This window comes from Brienomyrus brachyistius, chromosome 12, assembly GCF_023856365.1.
Source record: "Brienomyrus brachyistius isolate T26 chromosome 12, BBRACH_0.4, whole genome shotgun sequence".
Classification (NCBI taxonomy): Eukaryota; Metazoa; Chordata; class Actinopteri; order Osteoglossiformes; family Mormyridae; genus Brienomyrus; species Brienomyrus brachyistius.
The window spans coordinates 1,553,485-1,580,998 of record NC_064544.1 but is presented as its reverse complement, the minus strand read 5'-3'; the positions used below and the strand labels follow the sequence as shown (position 1 = coordinate 1,580,998).

Here is a 27,514-nt window from a genome sequence, read left to right as displayed (position 1 = left end):
GGACGGCTGGCTGATGCAGCCCTATTGCCGTCTCGTACAGGCACATCTGGTTGGCAGCGCCTTGGCTGAAATTGAGACTTTGTCTCTTGATGTTCTCCCGTGACGTCTTTATTAACGCCCAGGCACCGGTCCTGATGGCTCCCGGTGCTCCGAGATATTTTGCTACTTTCGGAAACCTATCGGCGGAACCATTATGCAAAACACTTGTGATGTCTTCTCATCTCCCCCCCCCCCATGTTGGTTCTGGTGCCGGTAAGTGGACAAACGGAGGCGCCAATCGAACACAACCGTCCTCAAAAAACTCAGACCCCCTAATATAGTTTGCAAGATGCCCACAAAAATTGCCTCCTAACCAGTGACCGATTCTGCAGCTCCTGCTGGCCCAGTGTCTGGTTCCATTCCGCTGGCGCTCATATTTGGGCTCTCCAGCAGGTGCTGAATCCAAACCATGAATAACACAAGAGGCCCGATCAGCCAGCAGCACCATCTCCAGCTGAACTGGCCAAGCGCTCCGTGTGCAAGACAAAAGATTTATAAATCCAAGCTGGATAAAAAGAAAACACAACTTAAAACTACTGAATTGAACCACCGTCCAGCACAAATAAGGCTCACAGGCAGATGAGGTTGAGCTCACTGGTAACATTAATCTGAGAAAATAAGAAATTACCGTGCGAAATTCTTGCGATGGAATGGATGGAAGAGCACTTTTACGAGCGCAAAATAAGTTGAAATGTTACCTGAATGTTTTGCTTTGTTGGTTGTTTCAGTAAGTGTTTCAGTGCTCTTCACCTCTTCCTGTGCACTTGGAAATATACACCAAGTCAGCATGATCACCATAAAATCATACTGAGCATTGCTCAAATCCTTAAAGTCAATTAAAATATATGAAACATAACTTGGATCTTAGACAAAATACTGCTTTGAAAACTACACACTGATAATATCTATTAATATATTTGCCGTAGTATTAAATATAAGACGAAAAAGGTATTGAATAATTCTGCAGTTCATTCTGGGTAGTAGGTACTGATTTTGTAGTATTACCTTATATTAGTTTGTTATTCTTAAATGAGAAGCATTACTGCTTCAAAGAGCTCAATATCCGTGTCGGCGATAGGATCTAATTTGAGTTACAGCATCTACGCCCTTAGCATAGAGCTGTGTTGCTAAAATGATATGAACAGAGCGGTGCTAGCATGGCAAGGCTGCAGTTAGGCTAATTTGCTATGGGTAGGCTAATGTGCTACGGCAAGGCTAATGTGCACCGGCTAGGCTAATTTGTATGACTAGGTTAATACGATAAGGCTAGGCTACAGCTAGGCTAATGTGCTGCAGCTAGGCTAATATGATACACAAGGTGAACGCTAGCACATCACTGATTTTTGAAGTTTGACAGGCTGCCCTGTTGTCATGCTGTTTCCGTAAGAGCTGGAAGGTGTTGCTGTCCTCCACCAGGATGGGGGGATAGGCAGCTGCTGGTCTTGTTGAGAGAGAGAGAGAGAGAGAGAGAGAGAGAGAGAGAGCTGCACTATCATAGCTCGATAAATCACCACAATTACAGCTCTTCGATTGTAAATCACGAGGTCACCTTTATCGGACCTGATGTCCAAGGCGATTTCTCACCAGCTGTCCCTGCAGGGTAGGCAGAGAACCACTGAACACAGTGTCTAGGCGATGGCGTTTTCTAGTCTCTGAGGACCGAGGGGTCAACACGCACCACGAGGCTATAAATAGACAGTGTTATTGTTTCAGAAATGGAGGGTTAATGGAGAGAACATTCCGGCTTGTGAAAAACATTATTAATGGTGGGATGTATTAACCATGGGCCGGAGATTTAGGACAATCGCTCAGGTTGTAAAAAGTAGGTGAACATTAGCAATGTTTTGATGGCGGTATATTTAAAGGCAGTCACTTACACTCTGATCAAATAAACTCAGGCCGAAACTTTCCTATTCTTCTGTTTAAGGGCACCAGTGATGCTCCCGTTTTTGCAGAATCCGTGTGTTTTCACAAGAAGGGGAGGGGTGTGAGATTTTGGGTCCGGGGGGGTGGGATACGCCAGGGTATTTAAAAGAAAAATCTGTCGCTTATTTGATGTTTTGTCCCTCCTTTTTTTTTTTAGAATCGCCGGCTGAAGCCATCTGACTGATTTTCCAGCCTCCCCTCTGTATTTTTTTGGGTGCGGGACGGGGGGAAATCGGTGTAATGAATTCAGAGCGACCGTGCTTGCTCAGGCGAGGCCCCCTGGCTGATCTCCGCCATTAATCTTCCCCACTCTGTCAGAGCCAAATGTGCCAACAATCGGCAGAGGGGGAGCTTAAATTGACTACCAATTACGCGCCTGTGAATCAGGGCGACGGGAGAACAATGGGGCTCAGCGCTAACGTTTATTTTAACCCCCGAGAGCGCGCGGGAGCGGCGGGGCGGGGCCGGGGGAGGCGGCGAGGGTGCCTGTCCGCCCGAGTATGAAATCTGCTTCAGCTTCATTTATCCGCAGCCCGGAACGGTGTGTCGGGGGGGTCCGACTGCCGGGGGCCATGGGGCAGTCTTTCACAGTGAATCCCGTGCCCGCCACTTTGATCCGGAGGGCCTGGGCCGCCGGGGAGATGCCGTCGTTCTGCTCCTCCGCTGCCAGAGCCATGCAAAAAGAGACGGGTGCCAGCGCTTTAATGAAGATGTCCGCGAGCCGCTCGCGGTAAGATGCTTAGCGGTACGCGGCAGACGTGGATAGTTTCCACGGGCAAATTATCGGCCCCCCATTCTTTAGCGTGGCAGCATGTCATTAGTTGACTCTGTGCCAGGCTTTCGTTTATCCAAATGCGAGACTCCGCCGATTCACCTCGCATCCTGAATGCTTTGACCTGCATTTGACTCGGCCCTATAATGCCATGCTAATTTGCACTAATAAAGGTAAAACACATCATTTGACGCAGTTTTTTTTTCTTTACCCTTATCAATTCATTGAAAAGCAGCTAAAAGGAAAAGGTTTCTTTCATCTTGATGACGGGATAGCATGCTGTGGCATTTTTGTGCGTTTGTTTGCTGGTCTGTTTGTTTGCAACCCATAACATCTGCAACGACTATCGGCAATAACTCAAGTCTAGCCAAGTGCTGTCATTTTTCACCCTCAAATCTCACAAACGTATTTGTTATTGGCACACAACCAAAGTCTACGTTGTAAAACGTTTGCGGACATACAGATGTAATTATCAAGCTTGTTCCTTTGCAGCTGATATTGAAGACCTACGGGACACGCAACACAAAGGGGACAGGCCACACAAACTTAGAGGATAAGTGGATATTTTCTCAATTCCTGCAATTATCTAATTTTTCCTGACCTAATAAGGAGACCATAAATATCAACTTCAAAATGGTCAAAGAAGTCTGTGGGGGGTGGGGTGGCGTGGAGGCATTTTCAATACAACTCAACACAATCTTGGGAGCTCCTCACTTTCACTCTATCATTTATCAATAAAAATCATCAAATCATCATGGTCCAAAAGCAGCGGCTGAAACCTGCAGGAGAGACGCACAGCGATTCCACCGATGCATTTAAACAGCCACAAATGACTGGACTTAGAACCGCATGCGAAAGCTTAAAACTATGTGCGCCTGGCTTTTTCTGGGGCATTCGGCAGCACTGGCAGCCCGAACACAACCCTACCTCCCACTTAATGAGGTTCTGACACGCAGGGATCCCGCAGATGTGCAGCCGGAATGGAATATGATCTCAAAATCAGTCAGATGTTGTGATTAAGTTTGACTTTCAAGCAAGGAACTCTTGAATATGAGCCGTATATAATTATGCTGCGTTTTTAATTCCTCAGCAAACATTTTCAGCTGAAATAACACATTTCTCGCACATTTGCTCATGCAGTTTCTCCGCATTTTGAATATTTTTTTTTTATTTTATTTTTTTTTTATCTTGTATTCATAGAGAGATGTCGCTTTTCTAAGGAATGCTTCCTGAAAGTAACATTAATGAAATTACGTTAAGTAAGGAAGAGGAGGTTATGGAGAAGGTCGCATGTGGGAATATATACAGGAGGTGAAAGAGCAGGAAGACAGCTGGGATTTTCCTTGATTGATTCTCCAGGTAGCTGCTTGTATGCCAGCGACATTCACACATCAGTGAACAAATTGAGGAATATATAAACACAGGCTCTTCTCACTTTCACCAAGCAGGTAAACGTGTCAAGATCATCATAACACTGCAATACTTCTGATTCCCAACAACTGACAGGGACGTTCCTCCGTCCGTCACGTCCGAGCATTGTGCAAACTGGGAGTTTTATTATAATGAGCAGAGTTGATTTGGGGGGGGGTGGTTAGGGTTGGAGGTTGTGAATCTCAATGTCATCCAGTCAAAACCTTGACCTGTGCTGAGCACAATGATTTCCCACCGACACTGAGTAGCCAGCAGTGAGTGAAATTAGCTTGGCGGCCAATGGGGAGACGAGATTATCAGGCGCTAAGGGGGAAACTGACCGCCGTGAGAAGGACACGAGAGGCCAGAGTCCTTCGTCAATGTAGACGCTTAATTGAGCTTCATCAGCTGATCATCCTTGCGATGTTCCCATAATTCTGCGGCAACGTTGCCTGCAGGTTCAGCCTCATATCAGCCCTGGAAATGGCTACAGATCACTGGGAAAAGCTGCTGCAGAACCCAAATGATACATTTTCCACCATAATAAGACCCCTTCGGAGATTTACTATACAGTCCTCTTTTAATGCATGAAGCGCAAGGTCAAGGATAAGATCGCGGTTGATAAAATTAACTACTGTCTCCAATGTAATTAACTTCTACGCAATCCTTGAACCCTTTCATGAGGAGACCTCATTATATCAGGAGCCACTCCCAGCAGGGCCACTCTGGCTGCGACACTCGTAATGGGATTTGCATGAGGGCGACGCAACTGGCTGCCGCTAATTAAAACACGCGGCACCGGCGGCCGGCCCTCGCTCTCAGGTGATGGACAAGGGCCCCGGCGGCCGGCCCTCGCTCTCAGGTGATGGACAAGGGCCCTGGCGGCCGGCCCTCGCTCTCAGGTGATGGACAAGGGCCCCGGCGGCCGGCCCTCGCTCTCAGGTGATGGACGAGGGCCCTGGTGGACGGGAAAAACCAGAGGGACGCCTGCTCCTCCAGCGTCAAAGTGGGGTTAATAGCGTCCGCCCCCTACCCACTCATGTGGCTCCCAGAACAAATGCCACGGAGACAGCCTTCGAAGAACCAAACCCTGTCTTCCCATCGGCCCCCTTGGCAAAGGCCCCTGCATCCATGGTTTATACCCAAAGGTGGACAGTTCAGGTCCAAAAAGTACAAATCTAGACTCAACTAGTTGGTTGAAACAAAACCTTGGCCTGGATTTTGTACTTTCTGGAGCTGAACTTTCCATCTCTTTGTACACACTTCCCTTGCTGCTCTGCTCCATCAAAACAACAACAAGCCCACCTAACAATTTAGACTGTGGAGGTGAGTCAGAATCCAGGGCTAATGGGCAGAAGGCGAAAGAGGTTTTTCCAACGCATCCCTGACATTGTTTCATTCAGTTACGTTGCCTTATCTGCTAGGTCTGGGCAGTTTATCTTATCAGCTGAACCATACTGCCACCTATTGATAAAGACGATCCCTTATATTTAATCGGAGTAGGTGACATGCAGGCTATCACAGTGGGACTGGGGGCAAATTAGAAAATAATAGACTGTTATTTAACCTTTCCTTTAAATAGCACAGGGTTTTAATAGTTCTCATGCTTCGTATACATGCCAGAATAACATTTTACTTTTTAATGAGAATTCAGTGAAATTGAAAGTTTCTCATGCCTGCATATTCTATAACAAATGTTTAAAAATTCTATATTTATACAGAAATTCATACTAACACACCAAAGAATTCGAAACGGAGAACAATAGGAGTTGTTTCGGGTGGCATGATGTCAGAATGCATTCCTGTATGGAGTACAATGCATGAAAATGAAAAACTTATATACAATGAATAGATTTGTTGGGATACATTTTTCAACAGTCTCTTAACTGCATCATTAATGAGAACGAACATTACTCAAAAGGAATGGGGAGGGGTTAGCACTAAAAATAAAGACAGAGGATAGGACTTTGCGAGTCCATTACTCTCCTACTACCATCATGTTTGTTGGAGAGAAGCGGGCGAGCGCTGGGAATGAAAGTGGAAGGTGAAGCCGTTGAGATGTTTGTAATCGCAATGCAAGTCTCAGTTCGCCCCGAATATTTAATATCAACCCGTAAGCGAGACTGATGGGTCGCCAGGCTGTTTCGCTAGCAGATCAGTGCAGACCATTGCACCGTCAATGAGAGCGATGTGCCCAAAGGCATCGCCATGGCGACTCCTGGAAGCAGAAACATTCTGGCCCAGTTTTCAGCCCAGCGGTGGGGACAACGCATCCACACCTCCCCAGCTCTGCCTGCCCAGCTAGGGCGACATAAATCTGGCCGTAATCCTGCTAAGTGTGAAAGTTCCCCCATGATTGGGGGGGGGGGGGGGTGTGGGAGCCCTGCATGGGGTGGGGGGTTAGGGCAGGGTCCTTACAATAAGCCCGACTGGCCCTGCTGGGTCTGGACAGTCCACCAGATGGCTGCAGCATTAGCGCAACAATAGCAATCTAATTAGATAAAGACTGGGGGCCAGGGGTGGGGGCGTGGCTGATTACAAGGGACTGCCAGGCGAGAGGAAGATGGAGCAAAACTGGGCTGGTCCCAGTTTGAAGGGGAATCCTCCTCCCCCCCCCGCCTTTGTGCTAATAAAAGGAAGTATGACTTTATTACCTCTCATTATCACAAATTAGGCCACTTGAGCCCTTGAATGGAACTGACAGGTTGAATTAAGTGTCTGAAAACAAATCAATCTTCACCCCGCCCAGGCCACCTCGCTGCCATATTGTGTTAACACTCCAAGGGTGGATGGAGGGGTCCCGCAGGGGCTCCGAGCTCCCGATCCGTCTACCGACTTCATCATGGAACCGTGAATTCGTTTCATGCCTCTTGATTAATGTAGGAGGAGCTTAAATGCAATCGGTTCCAAGCCCGTGTGTTTTTGCTGATAGCAAACTAATCATTTATTTTGATCAAACAGGATAACATTATGTAACAAAACATGTAGACCAGGAACCCTAGAGAACACTTCTGTATGAATATAACATGTAGCAATTTATAAGAATAACCCAACAGTGTATTCTTTTCACAGAATGTTGAAAGTGCATTATAAATAACACAGAGTTGTTCATATTTGTTGCATGAGTGTACTACGTGCTCCTCTAGTATTTAATTTATATTTAGGAAATTCTGCAAGATATGCATTAAAATAGCCGCTCACACTATCTGATAGCTTAGCTTTCTTATACCTGGGATTTCACACTAAGTGAATTCCTTGCACAACTCAACCCGGATACTGAGTTAGGACTTTACAAGAATCTGCAGGATGTATTTAATGTATCAAAATCCCAGAGTGACAGGCATCCTGCTCCTCCCCCAGCCTGTCAGGGAGTCGCGAGCCGTCCCTGCGTGGGGGGGGATCCTTGACGTAATGGATTCCCTCAGCCCATGGGATGCGTCCCACATACTGCAGGTCTCTGCAAGCGCGCCCCACTGATTGCCGATGGGAAGGATTCTGCGGGACTTACCGTGGAATTATTCTAAACAATTCAGTCACATGCCAGGCAGTTTTGAAAGCGAAATGACTGATAAAGTAGATAATGGGTCATAAGTACGATCGGCAAGACTTTACATACAAAATGTAGTTATGCAACATTCTCAATTTGCTCAGTGTGGTCAATCCTCATTTTGTAAATGTTTTATAAATGAGAGTCCCTTGTGCTATCACATATCAAATTTCACACACAAACACACATACACACACGCACAGGTTTGTAATTATCACTGTGGGGATTCTCCATTCATTTCTATGGGGAAAATCCCAATATGACGACCTTAACCCCTACCCATCCCTAACCTTAACCATAAGTAACCAAACAAAATAGGAGACATCTGACCTTTTTTTTTTATTGCATTTACGGATCTTTCTGGGGACCTGAAAAATGGTCGCCACAACATCAAAATAACAGGTTTTTATTGCATTGTTGGGAAAATTTAGTCCCCACAATGTAATATATACCTAATCCACACACACACACCAGACATTTGCTTCCCCAATCTGCGGCCCATGACGTCATAGAAAGGAGATGAAGGCCGTCAGGCTGCCTGGCGAAGGAAAAACCTTTAAGCTCCTGTCAAGTCTTGGGATACTGAAATAGCGAAACATGAGTCCTACATCACGAACGTTAGGAAAGATTACGGCTAATGCGTGTCCGTCTTCAGTAAAGCCGGGAAGACACTCCAGATAAGTAGCCTCAAAGTAAGTAAAAAGGGCGCTGAACTTAAGAGCCCACAGAAAAACATGTTTATTTATCGACTGTCTACTTGCACAATTATAGACTGTTTTATGATGAGCTTTTAAATAAAAGAGACGACCATGGGTTCGATATAGCCTTTACTGTGCACTGGGGTTCTTCCATTAACCCGTTTTACCGGGACTCATTTCCATACCACAATACCCTTCGACATGCGGATTAATCTAATTATTCTAATATCATGACATAGACTAAACATGAACAGGTCGTACACAGCTATTATTGATAAACACCCGACTATGTAATACGAATTGCTAATGAAGGAGCCTATTATCTGTAAAAAAAAAAAAATAAAAGAAAGAAAAAAAAAAAGAAAGAAAATTTACGTGCGACGGTGATGCATTTCATCCGGGGCCCTTACCTACATCATATTAGCCTCACTGCTAACCCAGCTGCCTAAATCATAGCTGTTTGGCTAGGAAAATCAGTAAGATACTGATTTAGTTACGTTTTGTTAAAATAAACTAGATTATTTAGTTAGTAGTCTGTATTCTTCTAGTCGCCGTATAAAAACACTAAAGCAGGACCGTACTAAAATATAGACGTATTTTAAATAAATTTCACATCAAAGAAGCAGATTTTGTGTAAAATTCACAAGTAACACAAGCTGCTCGTTTTTTCTAATCAGGACAACCGTGGAGGCTTTGATGAGCAGCGCAAAGGGGACCAGCACCTGACGGTAATGTTTCCTGAGGTACAGATATTAAATCGGTGTTATTATTATTATTATACGTAATAAACCAAATTCTGCAGGATGACTTTTTATGCGGCCCCTTCTTTGCTGATACGAAATTCATTACAACATCGATAAATTATAACAAGCAGGAAAATCCTTGCAGAGCAGTTTTGGGCCGAATCACTGATTTATGAAACATCCCGTGCATTACTTATTCCATCCAAATGTTCATTGGTAGATTATTATTGCTAAAACTAATTGAAAATGACATGTATTAGCCAGTAAACGAGTGGAGATTTGAGTGTAGCCGCGGCGGCCGAAGCAAAAATTCGACGTTTGTTATAATGTTAATAACAGTGTTTTTTGTGTTAAACAAGAAAGCCCGTACGTGGGAATTGACAATTGTGTATCGCTGTTAAATCTGAGTTGTCTTGATTCAATTGACTTCAAGGAAACTCTTCTTGCAAGTCGAAAATATTTACAATGCCGCCACCTTGTGGAAATTGTTTAGAAGTGCAATATTAATACCATAGTTTTCTTTTGTGGAGTACAACATGTGGTGTGATTAATATACCACGGCTCGCAGGCTTTGTGTGTGTGGATTTTGCTTGTGCTTCCCGCGTGACTTTTCTGTGAATAGCCCCGTTTATAACAGCAGCCCAAAAGAATTCATTCAAGTGAGCTGGAGATTCTCATTCACTCACTGTGTGTGTCCTGTGACGAATTGGCATCCTGTCCAGGGTGAACACCTGCCTGACGCTTTAGGATTCAGACCACCTCCATCATTCTGTCCTAGATAAGCTACTGAAATGTGGATATTTTATAGCATTTTTATAAAGGTTACACCACTCAGGGTTTTGTGGTTTAATGAAGCTGTAACTCAAATTAAATTATAAAGAAAGGGAAATGAAAAGAAAAAAAATAAGTTGTTGTATATTGAATGAATTTTTGACTTGTATTTTGTTGTCTCATGTCTGATGATGGTCAGTAGGCTAAACTTTAAAATTGTAAAACTATTATAATCAATCGCATATGTGATGTTGGCCAACTCATCTTAACAATCGGTGTTTGTGTCAGATTTTTCTATTCTTTCCATCTCTTGGTAGAGAGCTTTACTGAAAAGGGTAAACTCTGACGAGAAGCTTCCAGGACGTGCTTCGAGGTCTTTCATCTGCAGTGAGACCACTAAATATGTTTAGGTTATGAGATCGTAGATTTGCGTAACTTGTTGCTACGTGTTGCCTGTGTCGCCGGTTCTTTTTGTAGCTGTGGCTTCAGGCTGTGTTGTACGGTGGGGTGTTTTAATAGCTTACTTCAATAACTGCCCGAAATCATTGTAGAACGGTCGGATATTATTTTGTTTCATAACCACACAAATTATGTGAAATCGTTAGTCTTCAATTATCTGATCACTTGCTAATAAGAACCATTTGTAGAAAACAGTCAATACCAATCTCACGTGCGAAAAATAAATAAAACCGTTTGTGTGTGTGTGTGTGTGTGTGTGTGTGTGTCATAGTTTGCCGAACTGAATTCCTCAAGTTTGTACAATACTGACACCTTGTGGTAACTGGAAAGCACTTACTCAATGACGTAAAATAACATTTTCGAAGGCATGTTCACAAGAAAATAAAACCCTGACATTTCTAGGAAAAACTTTATCCTGTCTATAAAAACTTGCTGCAATGCAAACATTCTTTCCCCCCCATCAATCTTCCATAAACATTAATCCAGTACAGGGTTCCAGTGTTTCTGTTTAATGTTTTGTAGACCAAAATACGTGAAGAGAGAACAGTCATTCTTTTTTGTTGTATTTATGCATGCTTGTGTCAATATTTATGACTATTATTTTTTTTTTTGGGGGGGGGGGGTTGTGCTTCTTTGTAAAAAAATCTTAGTGTTTATTTTATGTGGCGATGTTTGTCTATTTCTTGCCTGAAGGCGCAGGGCTGATTTTTCCTTTTCCCACATAAATTTCTTTATCCAAGCTTTAGCTGGGGATGGGAGAATCTGCTTCAAACATGCACTGGATTACGGGAACGTCAACAAGGACAGGCCCATAAAAAACGGATGCTCCTTAAGGGGCCTGACTGTTGTTTCGCGGCGAGCAAAGTTATTCTGTGTGAAATATCATGCCGTTACCGCTCTCAGTTCATCCGGTCAGAGCGTTTTTTCCCGACTGTCATTATTTTTCTCTCCATGAATGCTCACGCTCTTCAGGATATCCTTGTCTGCGGTCTTTCACTGGTGAGTTTTTTTGTTATTTTGTCCTGGAATTTTTGAAGCATCATGTTTCACAATTTCATTGCCCATTGAAGCTCTGAAGCTCTCTTATATTATCCAATACAGTGTGACTTTATAGAGGAGACACAGGTTACAAGCAGAGAAATTCCACACTGGAAAATGAATGCCAGTCTGTTTCCTGAGCTAAACGAAAAAAACCCATCTAAAAAGGACAAGGCCGAGCATTACCCTAAGACGGAAAATAAGTTAGTTTTTTCCAGTCATTTTCACACTTGTCTTAGTGCCATGTCCACACACACACACACACACACACACACACACACACACACACACACACACACACACACACACTGTGAAACATGCAGCTAAGTATATCAAAATGCACTAAAACCACAGAAACACTTCACACTTCACCCAAAAGTGACCCATGCTGCCAAAACTATAGCACAAGCGACTCTCTCACAAGACGACTTTGTCACGCAAAGTACAATGCATGAAAAAACACAAACAACTCGTATATCATGTGTTGTTGCATTTTATATTTTCACACAATGTTTATTGAAAAATAAAAGAAAAACGTGCAGCTTTTCTTACAGTAAACACTGCAATACAAACAAATACAGTAAATTAATTCAGCTGCACAATACACTGAAAAAGAAAAATACATTTCAGCCGCCTACTGAAAGTACATTACATTAAATACCAAACAAAAAAAAAAAAATCGACAAATAGCAAAATCTCACTGTATACAGTTACGTATCCTGTTGATCTGGCCTTATCTATTCGGTCCTTTGCATTTAGACGTAAATTGTCATTGACATCACACCGAATATTCTCTTTTGCAATACACTGAGGAAAAAATCTCTTTGAATGCCTTATCCAGCTCTGGATGTTCTCCACGTGGATGTCCATACACCCAGCATCCATTGCATCTAAAAGCGACATCTGATCATGTGGCCGATGGTCCATCTCCATGCAGGAAAAAAAAATCTTCAATGGGGTTGATGAATAGAGAGTATGGTGGCAAGAATAATGACATCATCCTGGGATGGGCAGTAAAGCACTCTGTGACTTGGCGGGGATAATGAGAGGCCACATTGTCCAACACAATCACAATTACCAGTAAATTCCTCCTCTCCCTCCTGTGGGAGGTGAACACCGGATCCTACAGTAGTGGGTTACAGTAAAGACAAAGGTGCATCGTTTTTTTTTTTCCCCAGAGACTTTCCTCAAATCACAACACTGCAGTAATATGCACATCGATCAAAAGCCTTCAGTCAGAATGCTCTAAATAGTGTATAGTACCTGTTGCTTTGCCTGAAAATCCTGACAATTGATGCCACTGTGGATCTAGGCAGGTGGGGCTGAACTCTTACAGTTTGTTTTCCAGTTGCTAAAGCACAATTTTGACAAGGCTCATTTTTGCAAATCATTTAGCACAATTCACAAAACACCTCATATACCCTGCAGAATGAAGCTCTGACACCAAAACTACATATAGAATTATACAGAAATATTTGCAGATACACACAAGCATTTATTTTTCACCAAACGAGTCAGTGCAACATATGCACAGCAGGTATATTTACATTGGAGCGAACAAAAATTTGCCCACAAAAAAAACAAGAAAAATAATTAGGCAGCCTCTTGCCACACAGCTGGGTCTGACCACAAGGCCTCGTCCACATCACAGGCCATATCTTCACTTGCCAGACATCGAGGTAAGATGCGCCTTGAGTGCCGTATCCATCCCCGAATCACACCCACATCAATTTCACCACATGCCTCTTCCATAGCCTGCACAAGAGGCATGCGCACATAGGACAGCCAGTCGTATACCTTCCACCGGCATGCCGAGAAGAACTCTTCTACGGGGTTCAGAAAATGGCGAGTATGGTGGGAGGTATTGCCCGAGAATGGGTGGGTGGTCAAACCAATTTTGGACTGGGGCTGCATGATGAAAGCTCTCGTTGCCCCATACTACAACGTACCGGTGTCTTTGATGGCTTGCATCATTCATACGCTCTGGTGGTATGAGAATGTTGTGGAGTCTGTCCAGAAATGTGAGAATATGGGCTGTGTTGTATGGTCCAAGGACGGGGGAGGACGCCATGCGTATCGGAGATGGCAGCGCACATTGTGAGGTTCCCACCACGTTGACCAGGAACATCTATAATGGCTCCGTGGCCAAAGGCGTTTCTTCCCCTTCTTCTGATCTTTGCTAGGTTGCACCCAGCCTCTTCTGTGAATATGAATTCGTGTGAGACTGCATGAGCGTCCATTTCCAGTACTCCCTGAAAACAAAGAACAAAAATCTGTCAATATGGTGCTGTGCAGTACACTGGGAAACAATGCTGTGTGTAGTGTGCTGCTGTCAATATTGTACTTACATCCACATACGCTCGTCTGAGCTCTTTATTTCTTTGAGAGTTTCTCTCAAAAGGCACCTTATATAGTTGTTTCAGTGTGATTTGGTTTCGCTTGAGAATGTGGACCAGTGTGGACTGACTTCTTGAATGTTGTTGAATATGGTGTTGTCTTGGATGACGTGGCTTTGAATTTCTCGTAGTCTGATTTAATTATTTTCCAAAACCCAAGTTTACGATGGCGGCTTCCTGTGCCCCGGTGAACATCTGGCCCCTTCCTCCACCATGGTTGTATCTCTCAGTCCTTTAGAAAAACAATGGACCCATGCAGCCTAAAGATATTTCCCCCACAGTAGAGTCAATTGTAGAGGGAACTCGTACAGTTAGTGTATGACATCAGCCATTCATGCAGTAAACAGGTGTCACCCAACTGATGCACTATGACATGAGGTGTACTACACAGTGTGAATGATGTTTCGGTTACATACCTGTACTCCAGTCTAAACGTCCGGATGATAGAGGCGACAGTAAAATGGCTCAAGTTGGGCCGCGCTCTATGTCCAGCCTCTCGCATTGTCAGCCCATGGTTGATGACATGATCAACTAAGGTTGCTCTGATTTCATTTGAAATGGCCATGGACTCCTCTACCAGCTCTACACCTGCCTCTCACTATTCCTCCCCCTCGCATCCTCACCCTCCCTGTTTCGCTGGTGGCGAACGCTCACCAAAAGAAGTATTCATGAAATTTGGGGGAAGTTGCGATTGAATGCATATTGTGTTAAAGCAGTGTAAACATGTACATAGTTTAGCTCACATAGTGCAGTGGTTTGGTGCATGTGTTAAGTGTTTTGAAAAAGTGGACATGGTACTCGGACGTGTTAAAATGACTGGAAAAATGCTGTGATATAGTCAGACAATCAGTCGTGTCCTTGTGCAAAGAGAAATAATATTAATTCAAAATACACTGAGGGTAAATATAAATACAAAAAAAATATTTACTAGCTAGGGGTCGGCATGGTGGTGCAGTGGTTAGCACTGTTGCCTCACACCTCTGGGACCCGGGTTTGAGTCTCCACCTGGGTCACGTGTGCGGAGTTTGCATGTTCTCCCCATGTCGTCGTGGGGTTTCCTCCGGGTACTCCAGTTTCCCCCCACCAGCCCAAAAACATGCAGAGGCTAATTGGAGTTGCTAAATTGCCCGTAGGAATGCATGTGTGAGTGAATGGTGTGTGAGTGTGCCCTGTGATGGGCTGGCCCACCGTCCTGGATTGTTCCCTGCCTTGTGCCCATTGCCTCCGGGATAGGCTCTGGACCCCCCCACGACCCAGTAGGATAAGCGATTTGGAAAATGGATGGATGGACATTTGCTAGCTATTGTCTGCACTGGTTGTATTTTGCATAATGTTTTGAGTTTGAATTGAACTTTGAACTGAGCTTCACTTTTATATATGCATATATACTATCCTAACTAAAATGTCGATGGATCTCTTAAGAATGCAATTTTGTTGTTTTTAGTTATTGCTGAGACTGGGACAATACAAATTACACATTAACACACACGGAAGCCCCCAACTAACAAGTTGAAAAATGGGGTGATACAATTTGCATGCAGTTCCTGCAGTGTCCACTAGGTGGTAGTGCAACACCAATGTTTTTTTCCTTCACTTGGGATTGGTCTTGTTGAAACAGCGTTGAACCAAAATACACAGCTGCAATAGCTATGAATGGACCTTGGTACTGTCGGCAGGTGACCAGCTTCACTAACAAGGCCTTGGGTAATGATACCTCCTGACAGGGCTCCTTGTGAGGTTTTTAAAAGATCTCTGTGATCCTGAATCTGTTGAATCATCAGCATTTACCAATCTGCATGAAACATCAGGGGTACTCAAAGCTACGTTCCTGTGTAAGCCAAGTTCCCTGTTGGGCCACGAACCAAGCAAAAATAAACCAATAAAATAATATTCACTACAGCAACAAGCACTCTGGGAATTTTAATTCACAGATTAAATTCAACCACAGATCTCGCAGCTGTAAAGCTGGAGCCCACAGCCCTTCCTTTCCAAAACCGCACCTCCCCGCAGTATGGAGACATGTACATGCCAGATTGTACTGAGGGGAAGTGATGTCACTCCTGGAGATCAGATGGGAAGCTTTTGAACTGGTAACAGTGGTTGTTGTTACCAAGACAGTGATTTTTTTTTTTTCCTTTTTTTGCTCCAGCTGCCTTAGATGTTAATACTGTTACACCTTCCACAAATGTCCAAAGCAAAGGTGTAGGGTTGTGTTATGAAATGTGTTTATATTTTGGCTATTTGTCATTCTTCTTTCCCAGAGTTCTGTGGGAAACACAAGTTTGCTTAAGCTATTTACTATTGGTGGGTTTTGCAGAGAGTGCCGTAATCTCATTGGCTGGGCAGCTCGAGGCTAAGGCTCTTGGCTTTTTTTTGCACAAGATCAAAAGCGGGTACATGGAGCAGAAAATGAGATGTAAGCATTGTGTTTTTTTTTCTACGCTTCATGTCGGAATGGTGTTTTGGGGGTGGGGGTGGGGGTAAATAACCTCAGTAGCCATCGACCGAAACAGACCAGCAGGAAGAATCAATCCCAGACTACTGCCATGCATGGGCCAGACTCTCACCTGACGCGCAGGTCCCAGGAGGAGTAAAGTACAGGATGCTTTCCCTGCTTGCCGTTTGTCCGACTCATTCCTATAATTTCTAATGCATTTAACTCCCTCTGCTTCTGCACTCTGACCCCATCCAGTTTGGAAGTACAGAATTCGCAGTGGAGGTTGCCGATAATGTTATCATCATTAAACTGCTTATTCTGGGCTCTGTAATCAGTTCACGCACGCAGGTTAAATAACAGGTTATCCAGGAGGAACCCATGCTGATTTGTTCATAAGTCCCCCCCCCCCCAGGGTGACCGCTGGATGGCTCACTCCGTTTGTCAGGGCGCAGATGGGAGTTTCTCTGCATCCGTCTCTCTCCGGCCACCGCCACCTGTGTCACATGGAGGCGAGCGGCCTCCCAGCCAAGTCCTGTCCCAGTCTGAGCCTCGGCATACGCGAGCCGGCCTGACTGCGCAAGAATCAAGTGCAGAGGCATGTGATTGGAACATTCCGAGGGAACAAAAAATCACAAACGAAAGAATTAAGCAAAAAAAAAAAGACTCCTGTGGTCTGAAACACTAAAATAAAGGCTAATATCATATTAACTAGAAAATGGTAATCTGCATATCTTTCCGAAACAAAAAACAGCAAAACATGCTTGTAAAATGTATTTATAACACAAATTACGACTGGTTCTAATTTCATCAACTCGGATAGTTGGTAGAATTAACAAAAAAAAGGATCTTTGGTAAAATGCTACGTAAAAGGTAAACGCAGCAGGTGTAATGAAACTGTTCTTTATATGCCTCTCATAAAATGTGGCATTTTAACTCATAAATCCACAGCGACAGCAATAACAGGAAGCGGCAGCGCGGAAGGCCAGCTTCCTTTGGGTTACCTGAAGGCATGCAGATCGCTAAGCCGCCCATAAAACAAAACTTTTTTTTCCTTCCACTGTCACTTCCTTTTATTCTTCCTTTCTATAATTTTCGGTTACAATATGTTGCCGAGAGATTAGGTTTTCCCACACTCTGTGTTCGGCACAGTAATACGCGTGTCACTGAGACCCCCCTGAAGTTGTTGATTAAGGTGGGTGACGGGGTTATGGTTTGAGTATGGGGCTCTCATGGCCGCCATTTTCAGTCGGGCTCGATTACTTCCTTCGAGCCCCTCTGGGTTCCGTTTGCCGTCCGTCCTACAACCGGCCAACGCGAACCTCAGCCAAAGAACCTGGGCACAAGATGGCCTTTCACCGGCCTATTCACTCTCTCTGTGATCGCACCCAAGGTTTCTGCATCGCCGGTTCACATGTAACTTCCAGCTCACGGGCCAGGATGCCACAGGGCAAGGTGTCCGTATCCGGGGCGGCGTGGTGAAATGCTCAGTAGGATGAAGCAGCGAATCATACACGCCACCAAAGGCCATCTCCTTGGTGAGCCACAACATCCAAACTGACGTGTTCACCCTGCCAGTTTAGCTAACTAGCTACGATTTTTAGCGCACAAGCTCTACAAACACTCCTTAATTCTGAATAGGTCGTGCCCCCCGCACTCTTTATACCCACAGTGCCTCCTTTTTTTCAGCCCTGAGGCCTGGATTTCTTGCTTAGCCGGATAACTCGCCAGACTTAAGGTCCCCCAGTTTAAATGCACTTCTTTGTTCGCTTACATTTAACTACCGTAAATCGGACAAGTTATCTGGCTAAGCAAGAAATCCTGCTTCATGATACAGACCCCTGGACTTGGGTCGTGCCCTTTCACCAAACCCCTTCCTCCCTAGAGACGCACGTGCGGTTTACGCTAAGTACGATGCGTAATTATGAGCAGTAATAAGCTGAAGCGTGTGAATACCCGCGACACTGGCTGCAACAGTCGTTCACTTCCCCACCCGCACACTGACAAACACAAACATTAAAATGAATCACGGAGAGGGAGCTCTGTCAGGATTTCTTCAGCTCAGAATAAATCTGAGCACAGGCTCCCACATTGGTATGAATTCATTAAACGAGATTAGGAGGACCTGCATTGACAGACGTGACTTTCAGTTACAGACTGTGTGCTCAACAGATCACGGGGGGCAATATTACTGAGCCCACCAATATCAGGTGACTCTGACTGAAGTACTGCCTGAGTCTTAATCAGCGAGCTGTGTAACTTACACGCGTCTTAAACTAATAGAAAGTATTATGTATGAGTTAACACTAACTCCAATGCTATGCTGAGTAGCTATGCTAACGGATCTGGCTTTATGAAGGGTAGCTCACCCTCAAATTAATGATGTGCACCCTCAGGTGGAAGTCAACCTGTCTATGACTGTGACATGCCTGGCAAGGTCGTGCCCCCCATCACTAATTTCAGATGCCCCTTTTGTGTTTTTGTTCTGGGCCGGGCAGAACTAGATATGCTAAATAGCTATGCTAAATAGCTATGCTAAATAGCTATGCTAAGTGAAAATAATACAGAGCTTTTGTTCTGTGCCTTTCAATATACCTTTTCAAAGTTTTTCATCTCATTTTCTTGGGGGGGGGGGGGGGGAGAATATTATTAATGCACCTGATAATAAACGAAATCACCCCCCCCCCACAAATCTCTGCTACTGTTTAGCATCTTGGGAAATTGCCTGACTGCTAACAGTTTGAGCCGTTCACAGTGCCAGTCGCTGCGAAGTCATCCTCCTGCGCTTGCTGCATGGAAACGTCGCATTCATCGCCCCGAGGTCAGTGTGTGGCAGGCCCTCGTGTTCGGCACGGGAGCTGGGCGGCTTGCGGAACAACGGGAGCAGGTGATGTCATCCCGTCCAAATGAATGGCGCAGAGGGGCCGGCCCTGAAAGCGGAGCGCTCTCTCCCGGCGCTCTGCCGTTACCTTTTGTCTGTGTGATATAGCAGTAATCCATCACAAGATCGTGGACGATTATCACGCCTTTTAAGGAGGCTGAGCCTCGCTGTGGAAAGTCCCTCAGCTACAGCGGCTAATGGCGGCTAGGAGGGAAGGGAGCGTTGCCGGTTGCGACCCCTGCGCGTTTCAATTGATACCCGGCGGGTTTGCAGGCCTCCCAGCATGCATATCCCTATGGCACTTAGTATTCTTACATAATTAATGCAGGGCCTCAGCTGGAAAGCGGAAAAAAATGAGCGTGGATGCATCTGGGGGGGGTCGGTCATTGTCAGGTGCATGCAGGCACACACACACACACACACACACACACACACACACACACACACACACACACACACACACACAGAACCCAACAAGCATACACAAAAACCAATTCACCCAGTTGACACGCACGGACCGAAGAGTTATATGAGCGTATACAAAAACCCAGCTCACACACAGATACACTGTGTCTTGTTTAAAAAAATAAATAAAATAAAACAGGAATGCTTGTGAGACAAGCCGCGACTAATTTACAGTTTGCGACTCCGGCAGCGTCCTCCAGCTGAAAGTTACAGGCCGGTTTTTGTGGGGATGGCCTGCCGGTGAAAGCGCGACCCGTTTGAAGAGCAGAATGTAACCCGAGCAGTACCTGGGCAGGAGCATGCCAAGATGCGTCAGCGCCGTGACAATCCGGACCCCTCCACTCCACCCCCCCGAATCCGTGTGTGGCGTAATGGGAGCCAGCGCTCTGACAAGTCGAAAAAAAAAAAAATATCCCAAACTTGTCGACGGCAGTGGCCTGGTTGCAACATCGTCCTGAGACACAAAGGAGCATTTGTGCGAGTGCCAGTCAATCAAGCACACAAGGTCGGGTTTATGAGTTAAAATATCTGATAAGTTGTTTATTTCTGTAGTGAATTAATTTCTTTACTCTGCACTGCAGTTTTACAGAAAGTAGTGACAAAATATAAATAACAAAATTCAACAGTGTTTCTTAACTCTTTTTTTGTTTTTAATTAAAAACCTCAGTTTAAACTGGCGAAATGTTCATCACCTATAAGCCTCGTCCATTCTCTCGTTTGCACTCTCCAAAAACGATGGGACATTAAACAACGACAACTTCGATAACATACGGGTAATATTATTTACAACACTTGCCTTTTGGCAAACAATGCTTGGAGCTTATTGGAAATTGATTTCCAAATGTAGAATGCAACAAAAGAAAAATACAATTATGTTGTACAAAATCCAAAAAATACTATTAAAAACCCTTATTATAAATGGTAACACTATACATTTATAAACTCCAAATGCTGACATTTTACATATAAGTACAAATTTGTAATTATTTGAAAATTCTGTTGAGGTAGTGACCTCTTAAGTCAGTTATTATAATGTTAAAATATTGAATAAACATTACACGCATTCTATATACAATACAGCAAATCTTTACTTTTTATTTAATTAAAATGGTATTCCTTTGGTAAACATCACTGTCAGAAATGTGCAGTCCTCAAAGTGTCACTTTCAACTTTATTTTACATTCACATTTTGCATCTTTTTTGGATTTATTCTGGTAAATAATACAAAAAGGGATAATACAGTTTTAAAAGCTTTTTAATGACATTCATTCGTGCTATAGGACTTGTAGCATTTCACGTTAAAAGCCTGGTGGTGATATCAACTAGACTTTTACTTTGTAAGCTACCATTTCCCCATATTGTGATACTATGTTGGAACGAAATGGACAAACGGAACAGAATCAAAATTGTCGACATGGTAATGCGGCGCTGGATAGATCCTCCTTAAGAAACGAAGTCCAGTGTTCACGCGGAGCAGTATATGTATGTAAACATCAGGAGTACCTCTGGGTCTTTATTTCTCGTATGTCTATTCTTAAAGTCGAGGCAACGGCAACTCTTGTGTTGTTTTGTTGCATTTTGGCAATGTAACTGGCAATCGTGACGTTTCGCCGCAACGCACAGTTACAAAACAGAGAAGCCTTTGTGTAAAGTGTGTGTGTGTTTTTTTCTTCTTAACGAGTATCAAATGTCATGGCGTTTGGAGAATGAAACTGCGCTCTGAAGCGGAAAGGGGCAGTAATTAAGAAAAAAAAAACACACACACACATAACGTGGAAAGTAACAGGGTTGGCATCCAAATATTACGGACTGGAAACACTCCATATCTTTTTATAACGCCGAACAAAACTTTGGTTCTTATGTTAAGCAACAGGAAAATGTAAGCATCGCTTACGATTTAGAAGTACTTAACTCGACTGTTATCCTCCCTCAAATTGTTTTCCGGAAAAAAACGTTACCCCCTGAATAAAATACCAATTTTTATTAACAAAACGTGATTTTGAATGAAGGTGCAAATAATGTACAGTCTAAAAAAAACTGCGCACTATGGGGTAGAAATAAATGACGCGTTAATAGAAAATAAACAACTATACAGATAAAATATACATTTCGTTGTAAAAAAAAAAAAACAAAATAGATTTTTTTTTTGGGAAAGTATGTTTCATTATTATGAATATGCATGAATGACAATCGTGAATCAGTTTGGACCGGGGAAAGCCGCAATAAAACAGTCATCTGAAAAAATATATCTTCAGTGCAATTGTTAAATTTAGACTTACATATCTTAGAATTTTTCTTTAGAATATTTTCAGTCTCTTACCACCCACTGCCCTCCCTCCCTTTAGCGGCCGTTGAGCTGGCTGGTCTTTGGAAAGCGGACAGTATTTTATTGTATGGGCATTATCCCCATTGGCACTGCATAGAGGGCATGTATAAGCTCTCAGGATGGGACATACGACTCTTCCATCGGGCGTCTTCAGCACATGGGATCCGTACACTTCCTCCGGCGCTCCGTTATTCCTACAGAAGACGCAGATCCTCGGCTCCTGCTTATTCCGCGGACTCGCCTTGCGCATCTTCCGCTCCGCACCGAAAAGGTCGAACCCAGAGAGGCTCCCACCAAAGCCGGACTCCCTGTCTTGCAGGGGGACGCCGGTGCTTTGGTTGTGAAAAGGGCTGAATATGGAAAAGCGTTCCTTCAAGTCAAGGATGGAGGTAGGCGGAGGGCTGACGGAGGGACAGCAACAGTCCAAGTGTCCGCCTTCAGCTATGCCGCCGATTACGCAGGGACATGCCGGGGAATCGTCCAGACCTAGAGTTGCTTTCAGGGACTCCGTGATGGAGTTGGGACTCTGCGGCATGCTGTTCTTGTTATTCTTCGTCACCAGTGTCGACAGACCCAGGTAGTCGTTCCAGAAATTAAAGGTGTAGTCATACGAGGTACGAGCGTTCAAATAGTTGTGATTTATGAAATCCATGCTTCTCTCGTCTTTCGCAAAAACACAAATAAATTCCGCCAGATCTCTCTCTTTTCTTCTGTTTTTGTCAGTCGGTGGAGTTTAATTTGTGTATAGGAAGGGATGAAGCGCAGGTTTCCAGTGATTCCTTGTGTCTAAACGTCTGGTCAGAAAGCCTGCTGTTTTTAAGCCCCCCTTAGAATGAAAGAGCAGGAGGAGGGCGGGGCTCTTTATTTTTTTTTAAACCAAGTTTATGATCAGGTTGAAAGCACATTTCTGGGTGCCGTGGTTGCCAGACATGGTTAGTGCAAGCAAAGTGGGCTGCTTCTGCTACCCGCTGATTTGTGGCATAGAGAAAAACGCATTCAGCTATATTATTATATAACGCATATGCAAATAATCTAAATGTCAGTAATCGCATATTGCTGGATATATGTATTGGGAAAACTTTTTACATTTCTGCTGTCTCAATCGGGCACACATTAGTTATTTTTCGTAGCTTGAAGTTCTCCTTTTATTTGCTTTTTTCCCCAGTATGCGCCCAACATAACTGGCCGTGTTTGAACTTTGTGGTGAGGACGCATTAGTTTTTAATCCAGCACTGGCTCTGGCAACCGCGCTGTCATCGAAATCCGTTTAGGCTGCGCGGTTCCCAGAAGCGCAAGCAAAAGCGGGCAGGGAAACAGCGTGTGATTGTGTCCTTTGGTCAAACAGAAAGCAATAACAAATGAAAACTGTTTATGTGAAATAAAACGAAACGGTTTAGGGTCATCAGTTATAGGCCATCGAAATGTAATTAATAGAAACATTATAGGCTTTTATTATTTTGCAAACCTATGTATTACTCAAGATCACTAAGTAAAAAAAAAACAGACAAATTCTGATTTTATCTATGGGTGTAAGAACCAGATAAGTTGGGAGGTCTTTGCTTTGAACTAAATGCATACAAATATGGTTTTACTTGGTTCTGATGGTTTCCGTAGCTAAGAAATTAAAGGTTTTTCTTGAGATTTACTGCATGTGCCCGGAGCGCCCCATTAACTACGCTAAGAGAAAGCGTTTATCATCGGAAATGAGCGCCGAAGCATATGACAAGAGCGATGCCTTCTTCCGTGGCTTTGGGGGGGCTTTCGGGGGTGTTGTCGGCTTATATTTTTATTTTTATCGTCATCTATTGAAACTCGCAGGACTCCCGCTGAATGTCGCGGCAGACATGAAGTCGTCTGTTTAAAGCAGTAATGGCAAAAAATAACCGGTTAGTCAGAGTTATCCATTAACAGTCTAATCCTGTTCTAATTTAAACTTTATTTGCGGTTCCCCTAAGATAAATTATTAACATGCCGCCTTGTTTACTGTACGGAGCGCTGGCATAGGTTATTGCATAGGTAACTGCATATATAGGTAACTACTATCTCTAGCCTACGTATCTGAACCTATATCCATCGAGCTGATTTCATTTTTTGCAAGCATAAATGAAACACATTATAATCTTTGTTCTAATCTATTTATGCATCTAATTCAACTCGTGTATGATCATATTTCAGCAGCAGTCGCAATATTTCTGCGACGAACTATTTAGTACTAAATACTATGTGCGAGTTATATCTGTAGATGTACTAAGCTACTGCTGTTTCTTTATGCGGTGCCGCTACGTCTCTGGCACTCGGTGAATAGGCTTTTGCCATGGGAGTGCATTGTTGTACAAGCTCAATACTGAATAACTAGCGGCAAGCTGGCTTGTTTTTTTAGAAGCATGAGGGTCCATAATGATTGGATTGGAAATGGGAGACCTTTGCACGCTGGATGCATGCATTTCTTTTCTGTTCTTTTTTCTTTCCCCTTTTTTTGGGGGGGCGCGCTGGTGGTGAATTTATGCCTTTGAGGGCTGGGCAGAGGCTGTCAGTTGAGCCAGCTAAGCGGCCGCTAATTCCAGTTAGCGGATCCTGGCGGGACTGGTGGGAGTTGCGGTGCTCTGCCACTGGGTGTCTGTGTGTGCTAACTGGAAATCAGGCAGCCCCCGTTACATTAAGGCTCGTGTTGTTTCAGCTGCTCTGTGACGTAATCATCGTCCGCGTGCTGAAACCCTTCATTTCCTTGGATTTTTTTTTTTTTTGGTTGCTATAAATGTCTTTGTGGGAGTTATGTGTTTTTTTTTTCCATCAACAGTTAGCTGCGTGAAACTGTAGCCGTTTTATCTTGGAATCCGAGGAGGACGAGGTGAAATGTGCCTTAAAGGGCCTGAATAAAAGTGCTCGGAGCCCTACTTGCACTCCTGGCCTGTGAAAGAGAGGGCGACCAGATGATCAGGAATGTTGATGGCGGAAGAGAGACAGAGGCACTTTTGTTTTGTAATGCGTAGAAGTGGGATTGTGGCATCCCACACAGGATGGAAGCGATTGTACTTACTGTGGCACTATGCCCATGGTCGCCAGTGCTGACTTGACAAAGTAAGCTTACACAGTGTTCTGAGGAGATTGTGCTTTGCAGGGTCACAGTGGGCCCAGAGTGTATCCCAGGAGGCGAAGGGAACAAAGTAGGGGAATATCTTTCATGGGACACTCGTCACCGCAGGGCACACGGTTTCACCCACGCACAATCAAATACCGCGAGCGATTCTGAGACACCGAGTCACGTATTTGGACTGTGGGAGGACACTGGAGTACCTGGAGGAAAGCATATTAACAGAGGAAGCTACGTGTAATTCCGTTAGCATAGCTGCAGGGCCGAGAAATGGCGGCGAAATCGCAGGAGGTGTGACACTGCAAAGATAAGCACTGCTTCACCTTTCTGTTCAGCATGAAGATGTAGTTCTTTTGGAGGCTTTCGTCCTTCATATGAACGTATTGTACAACGCAAATAGACTAAATGTGGAATATCTATTAAAAACAAAGGTAAAAATAAAAAAAACTAGCCACTTGTCAAACTTTTCTGACTTCACCGTCACATGTGCTACAATAGCAATAGTATGTCACTAATTGTGTTGGGGGCCCGGATATTTTCTCACATACTTGAGCGCTGCTGGAAGGTGTTTCCGTTGAACGTCAGGTCGGTGTGTTCATGCAAGCCTCCTTTGGGCAATAGCCCATTATTGATGCGCACAGACAGCAATCTATCGATCGGCCAAAATGCTGCATCGATCGGCGTCAGCTTGTCTTTCCACATCAACGGGCCCGGCAGACGAAGTCCGCATTGTTCTCTGTGAGGCCGTTCACTGCGCCTTTCAAGTGTCCGCCTGAACATCAGCCATGCCAGGCAATCTTTTTAAGAGACACTTTTTTGTTATGAACTTTTCATCACGGACATCAAAGAGGGGGGAGCAGGGAGAGCTTGACAGCCGGGGCGGGGGGGGGGGCACATCCGTGAGGCAGCGTTACGCGATGGCTGCTTTGTACTTTAACGCGTACGCATGCTCCATCACATAGGCGCGTCCGTCCAGTAAAGCCAGAGGCAGATCCTAGAAGATGACTGACAAGGATGGAGCTGGGTGACAGGTGGACAATGAATCAATCTCCTAGATCTGCTAGATAAGAGTCAAGAATAAATAATTGAGGTGAATACAATCGCTATGCAAATGACGGCAGAAGTTTACAAAGGCGATGTCGGGAACAACGGAAGACAATTAATTAGCTTTGCGTCGGCTTTGAGTCGACATCAGCTTTTGCGGAGAGTTGGGGAGAGTTTGCACGGCTTGGTACGTTCGTACATACGAGACTCATCAAAATGTGTGTCTGCTTGGTGTGAATGGCCAGTTTGTGTAAAGAAACCTACCAAAGCTTAACTGGTAAGGCGTTTGAGCGTGGTCAGGAATGCTAACGCGAGACTAATGTATACCTTCTTTATTGCTTCAAAGGGCTTGTATAAACCAGGGCCAGCCCCACAGGCAGATTGACTTGAAGAACAATTGCTGTAACAAACATCTCCGTTTTGGCTAAACCCTGTGCCTCATGTGCTATAGCCTTGTTCAAAGGGCTCGGTTTAAATGTTTCATTGGGCTCTAACATGTCTGAAATGTATATTTTTTGGATACAGTTGTGCAACACATGGCGATTGCCTAAATATTTCATGGGGCAAATTAGTGTTGGTGAATCAAAAGGGTTTTTGAAGTTCAAAGTCAGAGCAGCCTGCATGATAAAATAAACAATCGGAAAGTTGTGAGCCTGTGTGTTCGTGTGCGCAATAATGAAGGCCTTGTCATTATCGCAGGTTGGTGTTTTGATTACACGTGCTTTGGCTCACGCAGCTTTCAGCTGCCGCGCATCAATCAAGCATTTTTAGTCGAGGGCGTCACATGCAACGGACACATCTTCTGTAATCGATATTCTCTCCCTGTATCGTCACCCTGGTCTATTTGGTCTATTTATTTATTTTTAATTTTTTTTCAGAGATTCAGGGTCATGAACCCGGGGCGTTCGGTATGGGTGCGCTTCTCGCCATAACGGAATGATGTAGCCGAGCTTATCAAAAGCAGACAACAAGTTCACACCGAAATGGCTTGGCTTAAATGCACTTGTAGGCATGTAGCCAGTCCTCCGCTGAGATTTATCTGAATTGACAGACTTCTGTTTAGTTGCAATTACTGGCAACCCGCCTTAGCATTAAAACACCCACATATAAGTGCATACATTAGCTCATGCACGCATCTGTCCTAATCTCTCATCCATTACAGGCTTGTGGTGAACCTGGGTCCTATCCCAGGAAGCTTAGGGCATGAAGCAGGGGGCATCCTGGACGGAATGCCAGTCCATCACAGGGCACACTCTCATACACACAATAACACTCTATGGGTAATTTTGAAACACAAATACTCCAACCATGAGTTTGGATTATGGGTGGAAACTGAAATCCCTTCCCAAACACTGCGAGAAAATACACAAAGTCAGATAAATACATATTTTAAAAATATATCCCTTTTTTTACCCTTTTGAATGGAGCATATATCCAGCGTCAATTTTTACTGGTTTGGTTCCCTTTATAGACG

General features: G+C 44.2%; 1 protein-coding gene across 1 annotated transcript; it reads right to left on the bottom strand.

The window, feature by feature from the left end:
- Positions 1 to 20,090: 20,090 nt before the first annotated feature.
- nanos1 (nanos homolog 1) lies at positions 20,091 to 22,722 on the bottom strand. Its single transcript, XM_048971064.1, has one exon. The coding sequence runs from the start codon at positions 22,555 to 22,557 to the stop codon at positions 21,877 to 21,879; it is 681 nt and encodes a 226-aa protein (XP_048827021.1). The 5' UTR covers positions 22,558 to 22,722; the 3' UTR covers positions 20,091 to 21,876.
- Between the last annotated feature and the right edge of the window lie 4,792 nt (positions 22,723 to 27,514).

What these genes read in the sequence shown, in the direction of transcription:
- nanos1 (XM_048971064.1), bottom strand. Translation starts at nt 22,557, where the DNA reads ATGGATTTCATAAATCACAACTATTTGAACGCTCGTACCTCGTATGAC.